Source organism: Chionomys nivalis, chromosome 2 (genome assembly GCF_950005125.1).
Source record: "Chionomys nivalis chromosome 2, mChiNiv1.1, whole genome shotgun sequence".
In the NCBI taxonomy this organism is placed as follows: Eukaryota; Metazoa; Chordata; class Mammalia; order Rodentia; family Cricetidae; genus Chionomys; species Chionomys nivalis.
In genome coordinates, this window is record NC_080087.1 from 11,018,601 (window position 1) to 11,042,646 (window position 24,046).

Sequence of the window (24,046 nt, forward strand, 5' to 3'; positions counted from 1 at the left end):
CCCCACACCCATGCCAGGTGGTGGCGGCACACACCTTTAATCTCGGCACTCGTGCAAGGCACAGGCAGGCGAATCTCTGAGTTCAAGTCCAGCCTGGTCTACAAAGTGAGTTTCCAGGACAACAGCCAGGGCTACACAGAGAAACACTGTCTCACTGAGAAAAAAAAAAAAAAAAAAAAGGAAGGAAAATCCCACACCTGGACACAGAAAGGCCAACTGGGGACAAGTTGGCACCCAAGGTTAAGCTGAGCTCTGCCACTCAGGCTCAGGTGACTCTCAAAAAAATGGGAGACACCCGTGGGAAGCTGATACAACGATTTGGTCCTAGAGATGAGAGAACAAGAAAATGAATGGCCTTTAATCCCAGCACCCAGGAAATAGAGGCAGGGGAAATCTCTGTGAGTTTGAGACCAGCCTGGATCTACATAACAAGTATCCAGGACAGCCAGGGATACATACATAGAGACCCTTGTCTCAAAAAAAAAAATAAATAAATGTCCAGTGGGATGGGAAGCCACCTAAGACGCTGGAACCAAAGGATTTCACTCAGGCCCTCGGAGGAGCAGAGGGAAGACAAGATGGCGTGACTGGGGTCAGGCAGCTCTCTGGACAAAAGGTCAGGTGTAAGGAGTTACCTCTGCCAGCTCCTCCAGTCATCCATCCTGCAGGCCGATAGCAGTGGGCATGCCATCTGAGGAAGGTTGCCTCTATCACAGGACAGTGAAGGGTGTGCACCAGGGCAAGTGGGCTCAGGACCATTCTAGTCCCAGGGGACTGTGTCAGCCTTGGAGAAATGAAGATGTAGGATGGGGTCCTCTGAGCTAGAGAGAAACTAGGATCTCAGTAAAAGAGGTCAATGGCTGACTATGGAGACCAGATGAGAAAGGAGGGCTCCAGAAGAGCCAGGATGCAGGGACGCCCTGCTGTATGCAGGCAGATATACAAGCCACCTTAGCCCAGGGATGAGGATGCTTTAAGAAGGCAGTAGCGGAGCCGGGCAGTGGTGGCGCACGCCTTTAATCCCAGCACTTGGGAGGCAGAGGCAGGCGGATCTCTGTGAGTTCGAGACCAGCCTGGTCTACAAGAGCTAGTTCCAGGACAGGCTCCAAAACCACAGAGAAACCCTGTCTCGAAAAAACCAAAAAAAAAAAAAAAAAAAAAAAAAGAAGGAAGTAGCGGAAAGCAAAGGAAGAGACTCCCAAGAGGCATTTTAAACCCCAAGTCACTGAGAATCTGCAGTGGGGAGACCGAGTTAGCGCCACCCCACAGTTTACAGGAAAGAAGTGGGGGCTGTCTTCTCAGCTCCTTTCTTCAGCTTGAAAACGGAGGTTTTAAAAGCACTCTGGTGAGATGGCTGTGTCCGATCTCCAAGCAGTAACACGACCGTAGTGCTGGGCCTGCTCTGCTCATGGAACTAGAACTTTACCAGCTGCCTGCACCTCTCAGCAGTAGAGCCGTGGGGGCCCGTGACTCCCAAGCCTGGGCGACTGACATCCCTCCATTCTGTGCAGCGCCACGGCTTCTTCACAGCATACTGTCTGCAACTCCTCTCGTGCTGACCTGTTCAGTGTTTGCTCTCCTCCTGTTCCTATACCGCAGGTCCGGGGAGCCTGGAGCCCTGGAGTCCCAGTGTCGGCCAGATACCTTCACTGTGGCTCACACAGCATCTACTGAAGCCACAGTAGCCTCTTCCCTCGTCTCTGCCAACTCCTGTCCAGACAGCCCCTTCCCTCACACACACACACCAAAATTTGGGGCATGCTGGAGCAGTGGCTCCAACCCAAGCGGCCAGGACGTCCCCCAGTTTACAGGAAGGAATGCATTGGCCACGTACAAAGGTCCTACAGATGCAAGGGTTTTATCGTCAGTCTTATTTACAGAATCTCACATTCAGAACACAACAAAAATATGTACAAAGGACCATACAGGTCTGTCTGAAAACAAACTGGTTTATACAGACAAGCCGCGAGGGCCATCTCTGGAAGCTGGGGCGGAAGTTGAGGAGGCTCACTGCACTCAGGGGCTGAATCTTCCCAGGACGAATGCAACCATGGCCCAGGTGGTGACAATGCTGCAGACTCTGTAAGACAAAGGCGCAAGTCAGAGTTCTGGGCGGGGTAGGGTCTGCCTGGGGACCAGAGGCAAGTGGCACAGGCTCTGCTTGCCATTCCCTCGTCCAACTAAATGTGTTTTTCTTTTGTTCTCTGAGACAGGAGCTCAAGTATCCCAGGGTGGCCTCAGGTTTTCTATGTGGCCAGAGATGTCCTTGATCTCCTGGTCCTCCGCATCTCCAGTGCCGGGATGACAGGTGTGGAGTGCATTTAGTTTAGGTGAGGCTGGGGAAGGAACCCAGAGCTAAGCACCCACTCCAGTCACTGAGCCACCTCCCCACACAAATGTCCTTTCAACCATTCTCCAGGTGCCAATGGTGAGCGTCTGCCTCTGGGGCCAATCCCAAAAAGCCACCTTCCCCAGAGATATAGGTCAGAGACGGGCAGGACAAGAGGCTGCCCATGGTAGCCATGGCTCCCACGGCCTTTGGAGCCTCCTAAAGCTTCAGCAACTCCAAGGCTGGTTTTCCAGTCGCTTGGGTCCCAACCTCAAAGGCAACTTAGCCCCTCTCATGGCTGCTGCTTGCTTGGTCCCCTTCCCACGACACAGGTTGGACTATACACAGCCATACTTGTTCCCTGATGCCCTGCCCCCCATTGGCACAGGACATAGCAAGGCTTTGAAAATGGGAGTTGGATTGTATCCCTTCTCCTCTCGATCCCTCAGTACTTGGCTTCTCCATGTCCACAGTCCTCACACGTGTAGCGGCCTCCATTGCAAGGGACCCATTCCTTACCTTATCCCTTTGCTTGTTCCCCTTTGTTGGCCCCCTCTGCTCACCAGGCACCTTCATTTAAGGGCTGCTGCCCCCTGCCTAACTGCTTCTCCTCACTCCTTACTTCCCCGAATCTTACTGAGACTCCCATCACCTCCTCTGTACTTCTCTCCCCTCCCCACCCCCAGATCTCCTCTGCACTGTACCCCCCCAGGTCTCTCCCCATCATCTCCTCTGCACTGTACCCCCCCCAGGCCTCTCCCCATCATCTCCTCTGCACTGTACCCCCCCAGGTCTCTCCCCATCATCTCCTCTGCACTGCACCCCCCACGTCTCTCCCCACCATCTCCTCTGCACTGTACTCCCCCAGGTCTCTCCCCATCATCTCCTCTGCACTGTACCCCCCCAGATCTCTCCCCATCATCTCCTCTGCACTGTATCACCCCAGATCTCTTTCTATCCCCACCCTTTCTCGCATTTTCAATATGCATGTCACCAATACCACATAGAGTCCGCTCACTCATTTATTACATCCCTGTTACCGCCCAACTAGCTGAGCAGTAGGTCCACTTTGGCTCAGGGATAATGCAGGGCCCAGGGGGACGCGCTGAAGGAGAAAGCTTCCTGTCAACAGCTCAGAGCTATTAGTGAGCAGGGCCAGAACCAGACAAAATGGGACCTCAGCAGACAGGTCACTCACTGTAACAGGCAGGTGATGTTGGGGGAATGTCTCCAGTACCGGTACAGCGAGACCTGCAGGGTTGGGTGGCTCCTGTACTCCTTCAAGACATTGCGGGCACTGCCAAAAGAAGTTTGCCCAGGTCAGCAATGTGGCCACAGTCACCGAAGGAGAAGAGGGGACTTGGAGTGAGGCACCTACTCCTTAAACTTATTGGTCAGGAGCAGAAACTGGCTTCGAGTGAACCGCCTGACATCAAACTTGCAGAGATTCTGGAACTCACGGTAGACCTGGTGCTCACTGACCCCAGGCCACCTCCTGACGGTGAGGATGAGCACAGGAGGGCGGATACTGGGGTAATCCGGGCCAGAAAAGTTCTAAAAAACAAAACCAAGAGAAATTCTTCATAGTTCTTACTGACACTTCATGCAACTGAAGACGCTAAAGAGCCTGGAAGAGGTTGTGCTTGAGGCTGGAGCACAAAGGAGAGAAAGGAGGAAGAGATGGATCTATGTAGGTTTGGACGGAAGAAACAAGTGTCACGGGGAGGGAGCCTCCTCAGCTTCCGCTTCATTGTCATCAGAACCCCTCGGCACACCCCAAGACGCATTTGGCGGCCACCTCCCCACAGGCCTGAGCAAAGTCAGGGAGCAGAATGAGACATACTCACAATTTTAGGAACCCCAGCTCGGATGAGATTCACTTGGTTCACATATGGCGCCAGCACGTCGAGGTACTGAGGGAAGGTGGGCTCGTCATCGACAGGAACAGTGCTGCAGGACAGAGAACCCGGAAGCACTTAGGCAGGCACACAGGTTTTATATGCAGGTCCTCGGGCACAGCCAAGGTTCTCAGTAGGGAAACAGGGAAAGGAGCTGCCTCAGGCACCTCTCTCTCCTCCTCTCCCAAGTCTGGGAGCTCATTCTGATGGGCTTCCCTCACACAAGCAAAGTTTGGACCAAGAGCTCCTGGTCTCTGCTGACCAGCACTGGCAGCAGGCGCAGAGAGCCAGGTCCCTGCTTGGAGGAAGTTCCATTTTATGCTCTCCAAAGGGACATCACCCTTGACTCCAAATGGCCATCCCTTGCCACCAGCTGCACAGCTGCACCCCAAATGCAGGTCCTGGAATCAGCAGGTCTACAGAGCTGTGAGCTTCTCTAACCTGAGAAGGATTTTCCAGTCATGAAGCTAAAAGCAACAAAGGGAGCGAGGCCTGGCCCCAGGCGCTGAACCGTGCTGCTGCAAGCGCCCACTCTGTGCCAGCACACAGCTCTGCCACATCAGAGGAAAGAGGAAACCAGCTGACAGTCCCTCACATAAGCTAAGTCTCGCATCAATATGTCATAAAACATTTGTATTTATATCTGTGGCAAAAATAGACAAAGGCGGTTCCTAAATTAACAGATGATAGTCCAAAATATGTCTCGCCCGTCCTGAAGAGCAGGCCACACTGTGATGAAACCCTTCCGTGGACACCGAGTCCCGTGGAATCCATGTGACCCACTAACAGTTCTTCACATATCAAAGTGCCCTTGGTGCTCACATGGCAGCTCGGGGCATCAAGATGCCTCCACCACCACCAGGGGCAATGCACCGGCATTCTGATTTGGGATTCTGTGTTCCTCCATCCAGGCACCTCTCTCCGTCACTGTCCTCCCTGCAGCCTGTATGATCCCGTGATGTCTTTCATCTGAACACCTTATGCCCTGGCCTCACTGTCACCTCCAACAGCTGTGAGAACATCTGTGGCTGACAAAGCCAAGGCACTGAGCCAGGAAGTTCTCCAGGAGGAATTAGGGCTCCAGCCAAACCCTGCTGTGTGAGACTCCTGGTGTATGCCCATCTCCCCATTGCCAAGACAGGGGCAGAACCCGTGCGGGAGGTGGGGAGGCAGGAAAGGGCTCCTTGAAGCAGACGGCCTGCTTCAACACTGGCTGGTCGTGGTGAGAAACACACTACTACACACTCCTTTTTGGTGTAGGAGGGCCTTCTGTTTCTGTGTTGCTTTCATTGGTTAATAAAGAAACTGCTTTGGGCTTGGTGATAGGGCAGAACTTAGGTAGGTGGGGAGACAGAACTACATTCTGGGAGGAAAAAGGCAGAGCCATGGATTAATGTAAGAGTTAGCCAGTAAGAATCTAGAGCTAATGGGCCAAGCAGTGTTTTAATTTTTTTTTGGTTTTTCGAGACAGGGTTTCTCTGTGGCTTTGGAGCCTGTCCTGGAACTAGCTCTGTAGAGCAGGCTGGTCTCGGACTCACAGAGATCCGCCTGCCTCTGCCTCCCGAGTGCCACCATCGCCTGGCTAGCAGTGTTTTAATTAATATAGTTTCTGTGTGGTTATTTTGGGGCTAAGCTAGCTGGGAGGCCAGGACAAACCAGCAGCCTCCTACAACACCTTCTCTTTGGTAGTCCTGTGACCCAGAGGTCCTGGTTGAGGCCTTAGGACTTGGTAACAGGATGGAAGGGAGGACACTCACCCATGCACCCTCTCCAGGAGCAAGTGCGCCACTTTCAGAAGAACTAGAAGAGAAAGCCAGAGATGTAAGCGGTCTCAAGGTTTGCGGAAAAGAGCAAACTCAACCCTACATGCAGCCCAGCAAGAACCCAGCACATATCACCAGAGCAGAACACGCCCCTCTAAGGAGCACCTTACCTGACCCACAGAGAAAGGCATCATACGCAGCTTCGTGGGGGCACTTGGTCTCTGCTGAAGTGGTTTTCCAAAAGAGAGAGGTCAGTGATTAGAACGCATCATGAGAAAGCGGTCCCTCTTCCCATCCCATTCAACCTTACTAGCATCCAATAGCAATTGTGGCACACAATATGTGTGCCCTTCTGCCTATAAACATTTGTCACCCTGGTCCTTGCCATGTAGAGATGGCAGACTGCACCCCACACATTGGGAGAAAACAGGTTGTCTCTGGAAGGCAGAGTTTTGTGGAGCAGAGCAAGGCAGGTCAGGGGGGAATCGTCACCCAAGCCTCTGCAGCCTGCTGGGGGGGGCGGGGCGGACCAGAGAACCCTTAGCTCAGCCCCAGGGCACTTGGCCAACTGTGTAACGGGCCCGAGCTCAGGAACATACCGTATTTTTTACACTGTCTTGCATGAATAATCTCTGGTCCAGAATTCTTAGTGGGATTCAGGTTACTAATAGGGAGGAAAGCGGGTGGGGGGAATAAAGATTAACTCACTAAACATATCTCCTCTTGTCCCCTGCTTAAACTATAGAGATCTGCGCTCAACACATCCTTTTAAAAGGTGTGGATGCAGTCCTGATGGCGCACGCCTTTAATCCCAGGACTCGGGAGGCAGAGGCAGGAGGATCTCTGTGAACTTGAGGCCAGCCTGGTCTACAGAGCGAGTTCCAGGACAGCCAAAGCTGTTACACAGAGAAACCCTGTCTCAGCCCTCCCCCAAAAAAAATTTTTTTAAGAAAAAAAGGCATGGCTCTAAGCATGGACAGATGAGGTCTGAACGAGGCCACAGAACAAGAGGAAGATAAAAGGACTAACCGGATAGTTCCGTACGCGGAAAACATCTAGACACTACAGGGAGCTGCCGGAGTCTCTAAGTACAGAGCTAATCATACTGTGTCCTGGAGCACAGACAGAAACTCCAGGGTCCTTCCAGGCTGCCCGAAGGGGGTGGCACCGGAGGACAGTCTGGAGCTGTGTGAGCTGACGTGGCTGAAGGAATGAGTGGCGGCATTCAAGCTGAGGAGAGCAGGTGGCAATGAGGAGCAGACGGGGCCCTCCTGGAAAGCACAGCTGGAGACCAAGAGTGAAGGCGCTGCAAAGCACACGGAGACTCCCAAAAGCACTGAGGTCACAGTAAGGCCAAAGAGGCAAGAAGAGTGAAGGTTCAAGCCAGTCTGAGCTACACAGACCACCTCAGAGCCAGTCTGGTTGACTGAGTGAAACCCTGCCTCTAAAAAGTGTTGGGGACGTGGGCTCAGCAGTAGGGTGATGCCGAGCATGGGAAAGCCTTAGGAGTAATCCCTGCACTGAAGACTAACAGCCTGGAGCAGCTACGACCCTGAGAATGCAGAGACAATGACAGGTTAGAAACATCGACAGGGTAACACCACGGCTGAGTAGGCAGACGTAGGTGGTGCCGCTCTGAGGCCCTATGGCTCTGGGCCCTGGGAGGCAGCAGCTTCTGGCAGTGTGGACATCTCCACTGCATCCGCTCCTACCCAGCATTTCACACCGATGGATGCTGAGCTTCCCGGGAAACGGCCATGACGGCAGTCCTGTGCCACACACAGCTATCAGGGTTAGAAGGAGTCTCAGCAGCAGTGATGGCAGCAGCTAAGTTTCAAGAAGCACAAGGCCTGTCCTCAGCTTCCCACATGCGTGACCCCACCTGATCTCACTGCTACCTCCTGAGTTACGTACGTTAGGGTTTTACCTGCTCATTTCACAGATGGCAAGGCCGAGGCTTTTTCAGAGTAGGTTATGAACCAGTGAGTATCAAATTCTGAGTTTGAATCCAAGGAGCACGGATCAGAGTGTGGAAATTAAAAAACACAATTCTCTCCTTCCACTAATGCCCACGTAAAGGACACACGGCCTTCAGCATTGAGCCTGGGGCCCTGAAGACTTAGGAGATGCTGCAGGCCCGGGAATAGGCTTAAGGGACAAAAATTAATATTAAGCTGAAGACGTTTTCAAGTCATGCCAGGAAAGGAAGCCGGCAGATGACTTCCCAGAGCGGCCTACTCGGATGGCTACAGCTGCAGTTCAGCGCCAGGGCTCTTGGCTCTAACGCACGAGGCTCTAAGTTCAATCCCTGCGAGAAAACAGCCCGGCCAGCTGTGAACCACATGACCTGCAGCTGCACAGGAGGAGGGCAAAGGACTGAGAACACGGGGGGGGGGGGGGGGGGGGGGGGGGGAGGCGCACAGGAGGGACACCCCACACGTGTTCTAGGAGATGAGGAGAGAATCAAGGGACCAAGCAGCACTCCCACTAAAAAAGAGAAGTCCAGAGCGAGCATCTCCCACGGAGGAGAGAGCCCAAGCTTCCAGGCACACTGTAACACAAACCTTGACCAGCACAGGGGCCACAGCCTGTCCCTCGCGCCTTGTGTGCATCATCCTGCCGAGCACAGGGCCCTGAGTAATTGGTGCGGAGCAAAAAAGCCTTACAGCATGGGCATGGGGGAAGGGAGGCTGCTAAAGGGACCAAAGACAAGGTCATACTACCGCACCAGTTTTAGGTTCCTCAGCAAAGGCTTCCCCTCCAGGGAAGGAGTTCTGACCCTTCTAGCCCTCGTATTTCCCACAAGTCCGTGCCAAAACTACAGGGTTACCCATGCAAGCCAGGAAGAGGGCCAGAAAGCGAGTAGCTTGGTTTTAAGTTTGAGTGGCGATGGCAAAAGAAATGAGAGGTGGCGGCCAGGGTCCCCAGAAAAGGGACAGGTAGGCAGCGTCTGCAAGAAGGGAAGAGGCAAGGAGAGGATGGTAAACCCGCAGAGAGCAGCCCTGCTGGCCTCAAACAGGGAAGGCGTGTGGGACACGGCTTAGTTGTTAAAGTGCTTGCCTGGCATGCGCAAAGTCCTGGGCTCTACCCCAGCACCCCATAGAACCAGGCGTATGGGTACAAGCCTGTAATCCCAACACTGGAGAAGTAGAGACAGGAGGATCAGAGAGAGTTCAGGCCATTCTTGGCTACACGGGGTGGGGGTTCAAAGCCATCCCGGGACACCTGAGATCCTGTCTTAAAAGAAACAAGGAAAATGAGTGTTTTCTGGTGACGGGGAAACAATGGTAAAATGACGACAGCACTTGTACAAGGTTCACAAAGACAGGCAGCAGGCTGTGAGACCTTGGCCTCTGACTTCTGACTTTCTTTCTCAGAAGCGGGGCCAAGAATGTTGTCTGAGGCACGGCAAAGGCATGAGGAGCCGGACAGAAGGACAGGAAGTCCAAGCAGCTGGGTCACAGGGAGCTGTACCACCAAATCGTCCAAGGAAAAGCACGCAAGTACATGCAAACACATCAAAACCAGGGGGCTTGGAGTGAGTTAAAACCAGAGAAAGGTCTCAGGGTCCCTCGTGGCCTGGGCAGCCAAAGCTGCAGGCTTGTTCCAGAAGCATCTTCCTCACCTGCTCAGCACGTCATACACTTCTGAGAGGTTGGAGACTCGTGGGAAACGCAGTTCCTGCAATCATGAAGAACAGAGCACTGTGCTTGGGGTCAACATCTGCTGCAGGCCTCACAGAGGGTCACTACCTGGACCTGGTGAATCCCGGCCTCACAGAGGGTCACTACCTGGACCTGGTGAATCCTGGCCTCACAGAGAGTCACTACCTGGACCTGGTGAATCCTGGCCTCACAGAGAGTCACTACCTGGACCTGGTGAATCCTGGCCTCACAGAGAGTCACTACCTGGACCCGGCGAATCCTGGCCTCACAGAGGGTCACTACCTGGACCTGGTGAATCCTGGCCTCACAGAGAGTCACTACCTGGACCTGGTGAATCCCGGCCTCACAGAGGGTCACTACCTGGACCTGGCGAATACTGGCCTCACAGAGGGTCACTATCTGGACCTGGTGAATCCTGGCCTCCCCTTGTGACCTAACCGCCCTTCTTCCTTCATTCCAGGGCCAGGAGGCCAGGAGATGTCCCAACGAGCCTGGCTAGGATGGTCTGTCACCTAGAGAACTCAGGTTTCTGTCTAGGGACCTATGAGAGCACAGGAACCCGAGGCGCTGGACTCGGTCCAGACTGTACGAGCAGAAGATCCAGCAATCTCGGATCAGAAGGCCTTGGGGCAATGTCAGATTACTAAATCCCAAGGTCAAAGATGAAATGGGTGAGGATCAAATACTAATGGCCTCTCTGGGGCAAAACTGAACTGAAGCCTATCTGACTTCCGCTGCCCCTCCTCTGACAGCCTTAAGCCATTATCCCAGGACTTTGGAATATGGGTGGAGTCCCCTTGCTCTGTTATTGTTTAATTCCTAAAAGTATTTAAAGTAATTTAAGGCCGCTGGGCGGTGGTGGTGCACACCTTTAATCCCAGCATTTGGGAGGCAGAGGCAGGCGGATCTCTGCAAGTTTGAGACCAGCCTGGTCTACAAGAGCTAGTTCCAGGACAGGCTCCAAAACCACAGAGAAACCCTGTCTCGAAAAAGCAAAAAAAAAAAAAAAAAAGTAATTCAAGGCCTCCCTTTCCACAAGTAGTGCTGCATGACCTGGGCTACAGGACAGTCACGTGGGAAGCTCTCACCTCTCACCTGGTACCTTGGTACCTCTCTAGACCACATATGAAGTGGGTTCAATTTGCCACCTCCCTTGTAATTCTAGCTCTGTCAGAGAACCTAGGACCTCGGTGCTTCCTCCAGACTTTACAAGGGGTCCCTCATCCTTCTCTAGGGATCCTTCACAGATTTATAAAACGTGCATCGAGCTCTAAAATAAGTTGTTTGGGCCATGCATGATGGTATACACCTCTGATCCCAGTACATGGAAGACTGAGGCAGGAGGGCTGTCATAAATTCAGGGTCGGTCAGGGTACCTGTCTTAAAAACAAAACAAACCCCCCACAAAAATGTTGCTCTGTTGGCCAATGAAAAGGACACCATTTACACAAATACAACACAACCGAGGTCTGGAAAGGGTTAAACTCCAGAGAAAGGTGTCACCTGCACAGATTCAACAGCCCCGACTCCAAAAGCAATCCGCTCCTTACCTTCCAGATGTCCTTTGTCACATTCTTGGTGTCAATGAGGACAGGGAACAGGCTGTGGATGTTCTGCTTAAACTGGTCGTAGCTTTCTGAGGGGGAAGGTCCATTGGGGACACGTAAATTTGTAGGTTCATGGACACAACACAGACCCACTCTAGCCCAGCTCGCCACCAGCACTGACTAGCAAAACAGGGAGAACGAGACAAGAATCGGAAATATCCCTACTCCTCATCTACTGCCATTTTCTATGGTAAAGGTCACAAGGCTTTCCAAACTCAAGGTCCTACCTACGCCATCAGCAGCTAACACCGTCCAAGACATCAACCAAACACCCTATAATTAAGCAAAGCACCCCGACAGGAGAAGGGCTCTCGGTGGAGTCTTACCAGGCCATTCTCTGCAGTTACATCGCACACCACGAATGAAGTTCAGGATGAACAGCATCACCACACACACACTTCCCAGACAAGGTCTCTTCCTACTGCACTCCCTTCTCCTCCCCAGCAGCGACTCCTGCCATGCCCTCTCCCTGGGGTTCTTGGGCCCACTTCTCTGAGGTTTTGGACACCTCAGTGCTGACTGGTGGAAAGGTCCTGACCCCTTCCCTCTACCTGCCCACTGCCCACCTTTCCCTCAGCTCCCACCTGCACTGTGTGGCTGTGGCACCTCGCCATAGCCACAGGCCCTGGGCTACAGGCTCCCACCAGCCGCAGCCACTTCTCCATTTGCCTCACTTCCCCTCTTCCACTGATAGCTTTTTTCTGTTTGCTCAGGTTTTCTGAGTGCATCTTAATAATTTGCCTTTAAATTCTCTAATATGCTCAAGCCCAGCTGTTCTGTCCAGTCACATTTTGCAGAAGTCCCTCCGAGAGATGTCCACCTCTTTCCTTTAGTGTGCACTACGCCTTTGCGAGTTATCCGCAGCCTGCCATCATGCTAAGGTCTCTTCTGCCATCTCCCAGCTAACCAGAGAAAGTAGAGGACCAGCTGAAGGTCACACAGAACACAAGGGATGGACACTTCCCACTGTGCTACACTGCCATTTGTCCATCAAGAGAATCAAGCATGAGAAAGGAGCACAGCCACCAGACAGGAGCCTGGGGAGCCAACGAAATGACATCCGCTAGGTTTATAACGGCACGAGGGGAAGAGCCAGTCCTAAGATCTAACACCTAGTCTACACAAGATCTAACAAGCCCTAAGATCTAACACCTAGTCTACACAAGATCTAACAAGCCCTAAGATCTAACACCTAGTCTACACAAGATCTAACAAGCCCTAAGATCTAACACCTAGTCTACACAAGATCTAACAAGCCCTAAGATCTAACACCTAGTCTACACAAGATCTAACAAGCCCTAAGATCTAACACCTAGTCTACACAAGATCTAACAAGCCCTAAGATCTAACACCTAGTCTACACAAGTGTGTCAGACTCAGAACAAGGGGGAAAAGCCAAAGCATTGAACAACGAAGGGTGGGTTCTCTGCTTCACACACTTCTAATTTCGCCCAAGGTCACATCATGACCCCGGGCAGCTTCAGGCACACGAAGAGGGTACGTAATCAGACTAACCCTCCTTGAGACGTCTCCTGGTCTCTGACACAGACTTGAGGTTGGGAGAGTGTAGCTCCGCCCCTACCTGGAAGAGGTCGGAAGAACTTCTCATGGAGATGCAGAAGGTCCATCATCATGTTGTGTCCTACCAAGGGCTACTTGGAGCAAAGCAACAGGGGAGAGGAAGGAAAGTCTAAGCATCAGGGCTGACACTTGGTCTGAAATCAGGTTTCTGGGCTTGTTTCTTTCGGTAAAGGCCGTAGCTCTGGATATCTGATAATCCAGCATTACTGCCTCTCAACTCCCACTGAAGGTAAAGGGACTGCTGAGATGGGAGGGTAGAAGAGAACAGGAAGAGGGGGAGAAGGTGGGGAGAGAGGGAGATGGGGGGGAGGGAGGAAAAAAGAGAAGAAGGGGGAGATGGGTGAACGATAGAGGCTTGAGGCAGGATACACAGTGGGACTCTGTGAGGCAGACACAATTTTAGGTGTTAAGATGCCCGTGCTGCTGCAGGGACAAAGGTGCAGCAGCATCTCACACACGCAGTCTTTCCTCACGGGAAGCTAGCTAGGAAAAACAAGGTCAGCAGAAAATTTTACCAGTCTCTCTATGTTATATGGGTGTCTGGGCTGCGAGTATGTCTGTACATCGTGCATGCCTGGTGATCACAGGGACCAGAAGAGGGGTCAAATCCACGGGTGTCTGGGCTACATGTATGTCTGTACATAGTGCATGCCTAGTGATCACAGAGACCAGAGAGGGGTCAGATTCACTGGAACTGGAGGTACAGAAGGCTGTGAGAAGCCCTGTGGGTGCTAGGAATCAAACCTGGGTCCTCTGCAACAGCAACAAGTGCTCTTAATCACCAAGTCATCTCCCCAAGAAACACTTATTTAAAAAAAAAAAAGACAACTTTAATCTCTTCTTGGCCTTCTGAATAAGGTTAGGTGAAAAAATACAATTTTATTGGCAGAGAAATCTTCAAAACCCACTACCATTAATACAGAAGATGATGGGGGGGGGGGAGAAACAAGAAAGAAATGCTTCCTACCTTCTGGGCTTTCACCAGCATCTGAAAAAAGACAGAAAAGCCTCTTGCAGAGAGAAGAATCTGCTCCTTCCAACAGCTGATTTGGTCGCAAGAGTCGTGCTCAAGGTACCAGCGATGTGGCTGACTGACTTTCTTCACAATCACCTGCAGCAAAGAGGAGAGCGAGCATGTAAGGATCGGCTGGAAAACTCAGGATACACACGTGACAGAAGCCTTGCCGAGACCAGATCTGACTGAACGGGAGAGGGGTGAGAGAGCCACTAAGAAGGCACACCCACGTGAGGACTCACCCCTTCATCCTTCAGCACTGTCCAGATGTTGGGGAGGGCCTGCCTCAGCACCAGCTGGACCTCAAAGGCTTGGAACCCTGCAGCGAGGAAGCACAAGGCACACACAGATCCTGAACACCATCGGACCTTCCCACCCCATGGGAGAAAAGAAGAGAAGCCAAGGCCCTGGGACTGGTGGATTGCTCCAGAAGCCAGCTTTCAGGGCACCTGAGCCTGGGACTGGAGGATTGCACCCGAGGCCTGCTTCCAGGACATCTGAGCCTGTGACTGGTGGACTGTACCTGAGGCCTGCTTCCAGAACATCTGAGCCTGTAACTGGTGGACTGTACCTGAGGCCTGCTTCCAGAACATCTGAGCCTGTGACTGGTGAACTGCACCTGAGGCCTGCTTCCAGAACATCTGAGCCTGTCACTGGTGGACTGCACCTGAGGCCTGCTTCCAGGGAGTCTGAGCCACGTGCATGTGTGCCTGCTGTGATGGTCTAGGACAAAGTCCTCAAAGGAGTGGGTCTCAGGAATACTCTTCAGTTGGGGACACTCTTGTGGTTGTTTCTGTAGTTTACAGCTGTTGATATTAAGCCTGTTAGAGACTAGTACCAGTTGATATAGGGGAGATCCAGCCAATCACCTTGCTAGCAGGGGGCGGGGTCCCCCGAGGATATTTTTTACTTATAAAGATTGTGGGCGTGCTCCCAGCCGCCCCTTCTGCTTTCCTGTTCTCCGCAGGAACCTCTGGTTCTGTAAGTGTATTTCCCCATTAAAGCTGTATATATTTTTACAATCTGTCTACATTCATTTATGCCGGTACAAGTTACAACTCACAAAAAGCACTTCAGGAGCAAAAAAGTTAAAATTAAATATTTAGTAAATTGAATGTGTAGTGTATCCCCTTGCTCCTACAATTCTGGAGAGGCAACCAGATCGTTGTAAGTTTGAGGTCAGCCTGGTTTACATAAAAAGTTCCAGGTCAGTCAAGGCTACACAGTGAGATCTGTCTAAAGAAATAAAATAAAATAGAGGGGCTGGAGAGTTGGCTCAGTGATTAGAGCACTTGTTGCTCTTGCAGAAAACCTGGGTTCTGTTCTCAGCACCTACATGGTGACTCACAACCATCCAAAACTCCAATTCTGACCCATAAGGCACACGGTGCACACACACACACATGGAGGCAAAACATTTGTATACATAAATCTTTAAAAAATATTTTATATAGGGGTTGGAGAAATGGCTCAGTAGTTAAGCGTACTTGCTGCTTCCAGAGAACCCGGGTTCAATTCCCAGCACCCACACATCAGCTCACAATTGTTTCTAACTCCAAGATCTGACACCCTCACACAGACATACCTGCAGGCAAAATACCAATTCACATAAAATAAAAATAAATAGAAAAATATTTTAAATAATAAATTCAGGGAAAAAGAAACATTATTGCAAATTTCGCTTTCTTTTTTTTTTTTTTTTTTTTGGTTTTTTGAGACAGGGTTTCTCTGTAGCTTTTAAGCCTGTCCTGGAACTAGTTCTTGTAGACCAGGCTGGCCTCGAACTCACAGAGATCCGCCTGCCTCTGCCTCCTGAGTGCTGGGATTAAAGGCGTGCGCCACCACCACCCGGCATATATTGCAAATTTCTACCAATTGACAGGCATCATATCCACTTCTGCACTTGGTTTATTGTGCTACGTTGTGGTCCTTAAACACTAGAAAATGAAACAATTAAAAAAAAAAGAAAAAAAAAAACCAGGCCCAAACAGATAATGAAGGTAGAAAAGAGAAAGTTGCAGGCCTCAAGTGACTCTGAGGGTTGGGAAGCTCTTTGAGGTTTTTTTGGAGGGGGAGGTTTTGCTTGTTTTGAGACACCATATAGACCAGGCCAACCTGGAACTTGCTATGATGACCAAGCTGGTCTGGAGCTTATAGAGCTCTGCCTGCCTCTGCCTCCTGAATGCTGGGGTTAAAGCTGTGTGCTCTAGACTGTTGCCTGCATATGGTCTTTGTGTGCTATGCCAGTTCACTCCTGGTAATTCCTTAGGTACTGGCTGTCACTAAGGAATTTTGTCATTGGGTGACACAGGACCCACTGGCTGCCCTGTGCCTTGCTGTTGGTTTGCAGTTCTGTCTTCATTGCTCACACAGTTCGCTACACCAACACCAAGAGAAGGTGTGAGTACACACAGCCACTGACCTCACCAGAAAGGTCTCTGTCGAGAGGCCGTCAAGTTTATGACTATGGATCCAACTTTTTATTTTGTGTTTGTTTTGGGACAGCTTTGTGTAGCCCAGGCTGGGTTTAAACTCACTATGCAGATGAGGATAATCTTTTTTTTTTTTTTTTTTTGGTTTTTTCGAGACAGGGTTTCTCTGTAGCTTTGGAGCCTGTCCTGGAACTCCCTTTGTAGACCAGGCTGGTCTCGAACTCACAGAGATCCGCCTGCCTCTGCCTCCCGAGTGCTGGGATTAAAGGCGTGCGCCACCACCGCCCGGCCAGATGAGGATAATCTTGAACTTGTGCCATGGTACAGGCGGGTTTTACCCTCATCGCTACAGCACCAGGACAAATGGCACAAAAACATTAACGTGTCACGGCTAAGCGACGCTTCTAAGATAGATTTGACCTCACAGACTCCATGGCCAGGGTCCACAGACCATGCTCTGAGCACTGCTGCACTAGGTCATGGATTACAAGTTAGTAAAGCAGGACCTCCAGCAGGATGGAAATGATTGGCTCATGAATGATTCTCTGCCCTTGACACTCAACGCAGGTTAAAAAGCCTCTGAGACTTGGGAATTCAGGTCACGACTTTAACCCCAAGATATTAGCAAATGTCTCAGACTCCATCATGAGGCATCTGAGATCAGAACTTATGGGAAAGAGAATGTGCTCCCCACCATCTGATGCATTGCCATGACAGCCCTGTGTTCCAGGTGGGGAGTAATAGCCTCCTGCCTACCAGCAATGCCGGGCAGAGTCATCTGGTCACCTTCCTCAGCCAGGTCCAGCCACTGAGTCACCTTATCAATCACCACCTTAATTTGGTCTTTATCCAGAGAGCTGAAAATGGACAGAGGAAAGCAGAAAGGTTGGCAGAGATCACACCAGACTCCTAATACTAAGACTAACGTGTCTGGAACCTCTGTTTTTAATGCTGTGACCTCACAGTGAGAATTTGCAGCAACAATGACAATGGTCATTTGTTCTCCATGTCCTCTCATGCCAGAAGAAGGCAAGCTCTTATCTGGGCTCCTCAGAGGTCTACAGGAATACAAGACAACCTTGATGGGGTGGAAGAAGTGCAAGGGGCCCTACAATGAACATTACTGTCAGGATGTCTGCCCATCTGTGCTCCCAGAGAAATCTGTAATGGCCTGGCTGGAAACACAGGAAAAGATAAGGACATGGACGAACCCTCTGCTCCTATGTCAGAAATCTAAGCGCTATCTCCAACACTTGAAAGTAGCAAAAGGTTAAAAATTCAAATGGGGAACTGGAAAGATGGCTCAGCGGTTAAGAGCACTGGCTGCTCTTCTAGAGGATTCAGGCTCAATTCCCAACAACCACATGGTGGCTCACAATCATCTTTAACTCTAGTTCTAGGGCATCAGAGCCTATTCTGGCCTCCCCTGGTCCCAGGCACACACTGGTGCAAACATTCACGCAGGCAAAACACCCACACAAATAAAATGAAAATTTTTAAAAAATTCAAATTGTTTTCCCTCTATTTTTATTCTTGAACTCTGAGGATCATTTCACTGGAGTTGGAAAGGGAAAACAAGAGGGAAGGCAAGCTGTAACTCTAGGCAGCTGTGAGAGCAGCGAGACGAAGGGGCAGAGCGCCAGCCGGGCCTTTAGAGTCAGGGTTCAAGAAAATCAAGCAGATTTGGTAATAGAGGTCAGCAAGTAGCTGAGGGGAGGGGCAAGGCTTTGGAGAAACAGTGGGAAAGTCCAGAAGGTCAGGGCAAGCATGCTGAGAATCCTCGCAGGTATCCAGAGGAAAAGGGAAAGTCATCCCCTACTTTGAGTCTGAACTCAGAAAAGCAGGCAGGCTCAGCAGTGAAGTTCTATAAGTGACTTCCTGTCTGTCATTCCTTTCAAATAAAACCTATGTTTTTATATGTAAGCTTTAAAAATTAAAATTTAAAAAAAATTTAAAAAGTTAAGGAAAAAAACAACAAAATATCAAAATTACCGAAACCCTATGAAAACCAAATTTTTGATTTTTCTTTCTGATGAGGGAGAAAAAAAAAATCTCAATCCCCAAAAGCTTACATAGTCCAAAACTGGCCACTAAGGGGTAGCCGTAGCTGACTGGGACCCAAGCTACCACCTCACTGTGGTCACTATGAACCTTAGTGCGAACACATGGGAGGCTGCCATTCTGTCAAAGGAAAAAGAAGCAACCTTGCCCAGGTGACAGAGACAAGACCCATGTTGAGCAGGGTCAGGCAATTTAGGGCCCACACAGACATTCTAGAGTCTTAGCACTCTCTGTGTCTCCAACAGTTACCTCGTGAATCCTCCGCTCACACCACAGACCCAACTTCTGTCTCTTTGAGCACCAAACTTGAGTGAACTTTTTTTCTCCTTTCTGATTTTCTTTTTTGGGATGAGGATCATGTTACGCAGCTCAGGCTGGCCTGGACACATAACCATCCTCCCTCATTCTCCGGAGGGCTAAAAGGCTAGGATTGCCAGTGCGTGCCACCGTCTTTGGATCCTGTCTGTGAGGCGTATGAGCTGGATGTGGGAGAGGAAGCAACCTGTCCTTTCTCAAGTGTTCTCTAGCACTTCGTGAGACAGAGTTTCTGTCTCTCACTGGCTTGAATCTCACCGGCTAGGCTGCACAGCCAGTAAACCCAAGGAATTCACCTCCCTCTGCCTCCCCAGTGCTGGGATTACAAGCATATTTTTTTTTTTTTTTTTTTGGTTTTTCGAGACAGGGTTTCTCTGTGGCTTTGGAGCCTGTCCTGGAACTAGCTCTTGTAGACCAGGCTGGCCTCGAACTCACAGAGATCCACCTGCCTCTGCCTCCCGAGTGCTGGGATTAAAGGCGTGCGCCACCACCGCCCGGCTATACAAGCATATTTTTTAAAAATTTGGGTTTTAGGGCTGAAGAGATGGCTCAGAGGTTAAGAGCACTGGCTGTTCTTCCAGAGGTCTTGAGTTCAATTCCCAGCAACCACAGGTGGCTCACAACCATCTATGAGATCTGGTGCCTTCTTCTGGCATACAGGTATACATGCAGACAGAACACTGTATACATAATAAATAAGTAATTTTTTTTAAATATTGGGTTTTAAGGCTCAACTGGGGCCGTTCATGGCAAGAGTTTTACCAACTGAGCTTCACCTCCCAAGCCATAGTTTTTTCATTTCAAGATTAAAATAGCGTTCACATGGGAGCGGAAAGGAGGCGATGGGAGAAGTGTTTTAGCCTCTCAGGAAAGTAGAGGTGGCCAAAGTCATCTCAGCTGAGCATGGATGGATGGGCTAGTATCCCCACCTGCAGAGGCCAGAAACACGGTAATGCAGAAACCAAAGGCACTTGGGAATGTGGACCCTACCTCCGGACTCTCCAGTTCCCTCTCAGGATACTACGCTTAATCTTCTTCTCCTGCTCTTCATTCATGTACGGGATGCCATTTTTGAGGAACTGAAGATGCAACAGAACGAGATGACTAGTGAGAGCCGTCTGAGCCAGGCAGCAAAGCAAGGGGGACACCTTGGCTTCGTGTAGACAACGGAGAAGGGACATGGAACATTCAGAGGACCCCTTCCCAGTCACAGCCCCCTCCTCCTCCAAGTTCATACCTTGTTATAGTCGAAGCCATACTGATTCAAAAACTGAACACTAGACGCCTGGAAAGAGAACTCTGAGTCCAAGATCCCAAATGTTGTAGGAAAGAGAAAGAAGTTACAGGAGTGGGCTACATACCTATAGAGCAGAGACAATGGTGAGAAGCCTCAAACTAGTACAGACGGACAGACAGACAGACAAAACAGCCAGGCTCATGTACAGGGCCCTGGGCTGAGCTGAATTTTCATTCTTAAGGATCTGAATGTTTTCTGAAGGCTGGACGTATTTTAGGTGCTCTGTCTAGGGGCCAGAGAAAACAGACAATGACACTGCCCTTGGGGAGCAAAGTCTAAAGCAGAAGTAGGCCCACAGTCCACCCAAAGGCTCCCCATATTCAGCCAGGGCAGCCGGGCAGTAACACCCCCCCCCCCCAACACACACGGGTCAGCCTCCTGCAGCAGCTTCCAGGCAAGGGTATCCCAAAAGATGCAGCATGCTTTGGACTGCTGGTGCCTGAGAGCGTCTAGGCAGCTCAGCGTCTCTCTGGAGGCTAACACACTTTGCTACCTCCCCGAAGACAGCACAAGGGGCAGCTGATGGAAATTAGACATAGGAAAGGAGAGGGAGGCCCCGCAGACAAGGTGCTCCTGCCAATCTTCAGAGCCAGAAGTCAAATAGAGTGTTCAGGACAAAGATGCCCAAGGTCAAGCTGTCAAACACAGACACAGTGGTGTGTGTTACCATCGGTATACATACTTGTTTGACTCTCCTTCGATGCTGGAAAACACAGACAACCCTAGAACAACAGAAGTCATGAGTACCGAAGCAGAGTCACCTGACGGCAACCAAAGACCAAATGTTCCCGCCCATGCTTTGCCCCCACAGGCGTGGAGGGGCGGCAGAACGGGGGTACATCCTCACTGAAAACAGACTTGCCACATGAGATCTGCCACACCACAGCTTGTGTTGACATCACCATATTATGGCGATGGCCAGTTTTCCACACACCTGTAACCCCAGTACTCGGGAGGTGGAGGAGGATGATCACAAATTGAAGAGTTTGGCTACATTCCTTCTCCAGAGGCTAGGGCAGGGAGATTTTTGTTAAGTTTGAGGCGATCTGGAGTTTAAGTGTGAGATTCTGTCTCAGAGGAGATGGCTCAGCGGGCAAAGGCTCTTACACGTAAGCCTGAAGACCCAAGGTTAATCCCTGGAACTGAGGTAAAGGTGGAAGGACAGACAACCTCCACCAAATTGTCTTCTCATCTCCACATGTGTCCCACACTCAAAAATAAAAACCTAAAACATTAAAAACTTCAAACCAACAACAAAAAAGACAGATTTGACTACTCTGAAAATCCCTGTATTACTAATAAGCCACTCAAAGTGGGAAATCTCCAGAGTGATGGAGAACAAAAAAAACTTAACAATTTCTTGTTCTTTTCAAATATGTAAGAAATTTTTTAAAAAGCAGCAAAGCCCAAGAATAGAGTGGAAAGCAGGCATGCACACACAAATGTTTATCTCCAGAAAAAGCAGGGGGGTCCGTAAAGCCCTCTTCTTTATAATGTTTTTGTATTTGTATGTTTTTGTACTTCATTTCACTGAGTCAGGACCCTATCACAAAGGCAGGCCTTGTAAAAGAAATCACATGACCTGCAAAACCTTAGGTACCATCTAGTCCTTCGCATAAAGCTTGTGACCCCAGTATTAGAAAATGTAAATCAGAATAAAATTAAGAGTATTTTTAGACTATCAGGTTGGGTTAAATTTTAGACCCATACTCCCCAGGGTTTTTGTATGGGAATGTACACTTGCTGTTGCTGGGGTCGGTCCCTGAAAACACTGTGGTTGATTGGCAGTATTTATCAACACTTTAACGCACACACTCTAACTCTGCAGTCTCACTCACAGAGCTATCCCAGATGTACAAAAGTATAATAGTGTGTAAATATGAAGACCACCAATAATAAAAATCCATTTAATTGTACACAAATGGTTACTAAAGGGGCTGGAGAGATGGCTCAGAGGTTAAGAGCATTGCCTGCTCTTCCAAAGGTCCTAAGTTCAATTCCCAGCAACCACATGGTGGCTCACAACCATCTGTAATGGGGTCTGGTGCCCTCTTCTGGTCTGCAGACATACACACAGACTGAATATTGTATACATAATAGATAGATAGATAGATAGATAGATAGATAGATAGATAGATAGATAGATGATAGATAAAAAACAAATGGTTACTAAATATACCTTATTTAGGACACTAAGTCCTAACTTGTAGTTTGTAATACTACAAAACTGTGAAAATGACCAGGTCCGTATGATAACACAGACTTCCAAACTCCAGTAAATAGGAAAATAAAACAAAAATCCCAAATGTAAATATGTGTACAATCCCGTTCCTGTAGGTTTTCTTTTAAAAATCTCACACACTGGGGCTAGGGAGACGTCTCAGTGGTGATGGGATCCGTTCCCAGCACCCACACGTGCTCACAGCCATCAGGTACTCCAGCTATAGGGATCTGACCTCCTCCTCTGACCTGTGTAGGCACTGCATGCGAGCGGTGCATCTTGTACACGCAGGCAAAACACTAAAGACATAAAAAACCTAAAAAAAATTTAAATCGCATATACTCTGACACATATTTTTGTTCAAATGATGGAATAGGTTTAACAGTGATTGTCCCTGACACTGGTCTGTTTAGGACCATGAAATAATGCTGGTAAATTCCTGCTTGTACAAAGCCCACCACCTTTCACATTGTAGGTGCTCCAAGTGGTATACACACACATCAAAACAAACAACAAACAAAAACAAACCTGAAAACAGAACAAGCACACAATGATACGTAATGCCTTTGAAAATGGTCAAAGAGCAACGAGAAAGCCAGACAGAAAAAAAAAAAAAACTTCTCGAATGATCCATAACAAAGAGCTGAACATCAGACTCACCAATCTGGCAGATTGTAAATTGCTGAACGCTCTGCCGGGTCTTCACATACCATTCAGATGGCAAATCAAAAAGACTGTGAAGAAAGAGGCATCTCATTGCATAGGCAAGGGCATCAGAGGCAGGCTCAGCTACCCTCAATCAGGGACCGATTGTCCTTGGTACAATTAGAGCGCATCTGCCGGCATTTGGCCAGCAAATGCCGCACCTCTCAACAGGTGGAAGCAACCCATCACACCAAAATACCCAACACACACCAAAAGGAAAAAAGAAAAAAAAAAAGCCAACAGGAACCTGCTGGGAAACAGTGCTGGTCTGGAGGGTCTAATTAATTAAAGGAGGCACAGGTGAGGCTCACTCTGTGGGCTGTTAGACAGCCGTACCTGATCTGCTGGGGCCGGGACAAGTTTGAACGCAGACCTGTGAACTCTATGTCGAGACCTAGGGTAGAGCAAAACAAACGGGTCCTCAGGCCCAGAGCAAGCCACCAGCTTTCACACCTGTAAATGCTCCACGCGGTACATGAGTGTGTGCATACACACACACACACAGCAAGCACCACCTTTCACACTGGAGCCTAGGGTATGGTTCCAAACAGGGCTGACTGGACAACAGTCACAGGAGCCACGGGTTTGACTGCTTCAGGCCCCCTGTCAGAGTGGGAAAGCCTCCTCTTCTTTCCTAGGGATGCTTTCTGAGCTCCTCTGACCTGGAGACCCATCCAGTACTGAACCACACCCACCAGTCCCCAGGCTCTCCGTGGCAGGCGACTCTGATGACAGGGCCAGCCAGCCCAGGTACCTTACCCACGAAGTCCGCACCCGCGACAAGCTCCTGCAGGAGTGGGAGGCTCTGTTCAAACTCATCAGCACCCACGTCCATAGCCGCTAGTTCCAGGGCGCGCCGGATGCGGCCGCGTGCTGCCCACGCGTTTCCGCTGCGCAGGGCCTTAAAGCTCGTGCACGTGGCCCGCTTCAGTCGGAACCTGGTTGGTGCGAATTAGCATGGGATACCCACTGCCATGGTTTTAACTTGCTGGGAAAGTGGAAGCTGTTGCAATCAAGAACTGCCAGCTGTACTGAAAGCATCCTTGGTATCGGCGATCAGCTAGTGTGGCCTTCATACTGTAGAAATGCCCGCTTATGGTACCCCAGTGACCAGTCTCCACGCTCACTAGTCAACGGTCTGGTATGCCTCTCAGTTC

General features: G+C 50.0%; 1 protein-coding gene across 1 annotated transcript; it reads right to left on the reverse strand.

Moving 5' to 3' along the window:
- Nucleotides 1-1,809: 1,809 nt before the first annotated feature.
- Pnldc1 (PARN like ribonuclease domain containing exonuclease 1) lies at nucleotides 1,810-23,965 on the reverse strand. The gene is made up of 20 exons (XM_057753855.1): nucleotides 23,922-23,965; nucleotides 23,649-23,827; nucleotides 23,226-23,283; nucleotides 22,845-22,918; nucleotides 20,646-20,685; nucleotides 19,904-20,027; nucleotides 19,657-19,745; nucleotides 17,047-17,147; nucleotides 14,101-14,177; nucleotides 13,811-13,954; nucleotides 12,845-12,914; nucleotides 11,206-11,291; nucleotides 9,616-9,671; nucleotides 6,590-6,654; nucleotides 6,161-6,214; nucleotides 5,985-6,027; nucleotides 4,177-4,279; nucleotides 3,708-3,883; nucleotides 3,528-3,626; nucleotides 1,810-2,080 (listed from the first exon to the last, which is right to left on the reverse strand). The coding sequence occupies exons 1-20, from the start codon at nucleotides 23,963-23,965 to the stop codon at nucleotides 2,017-2,019; spliced, it is 1,746 nt and encodes a 581-aa protein (XP_057609838.1). The 3' UTR covers nucleotides 1,810-2,016.
- Nucleotides 23,966-24,046: the final 81 nt, after the last annotated feature.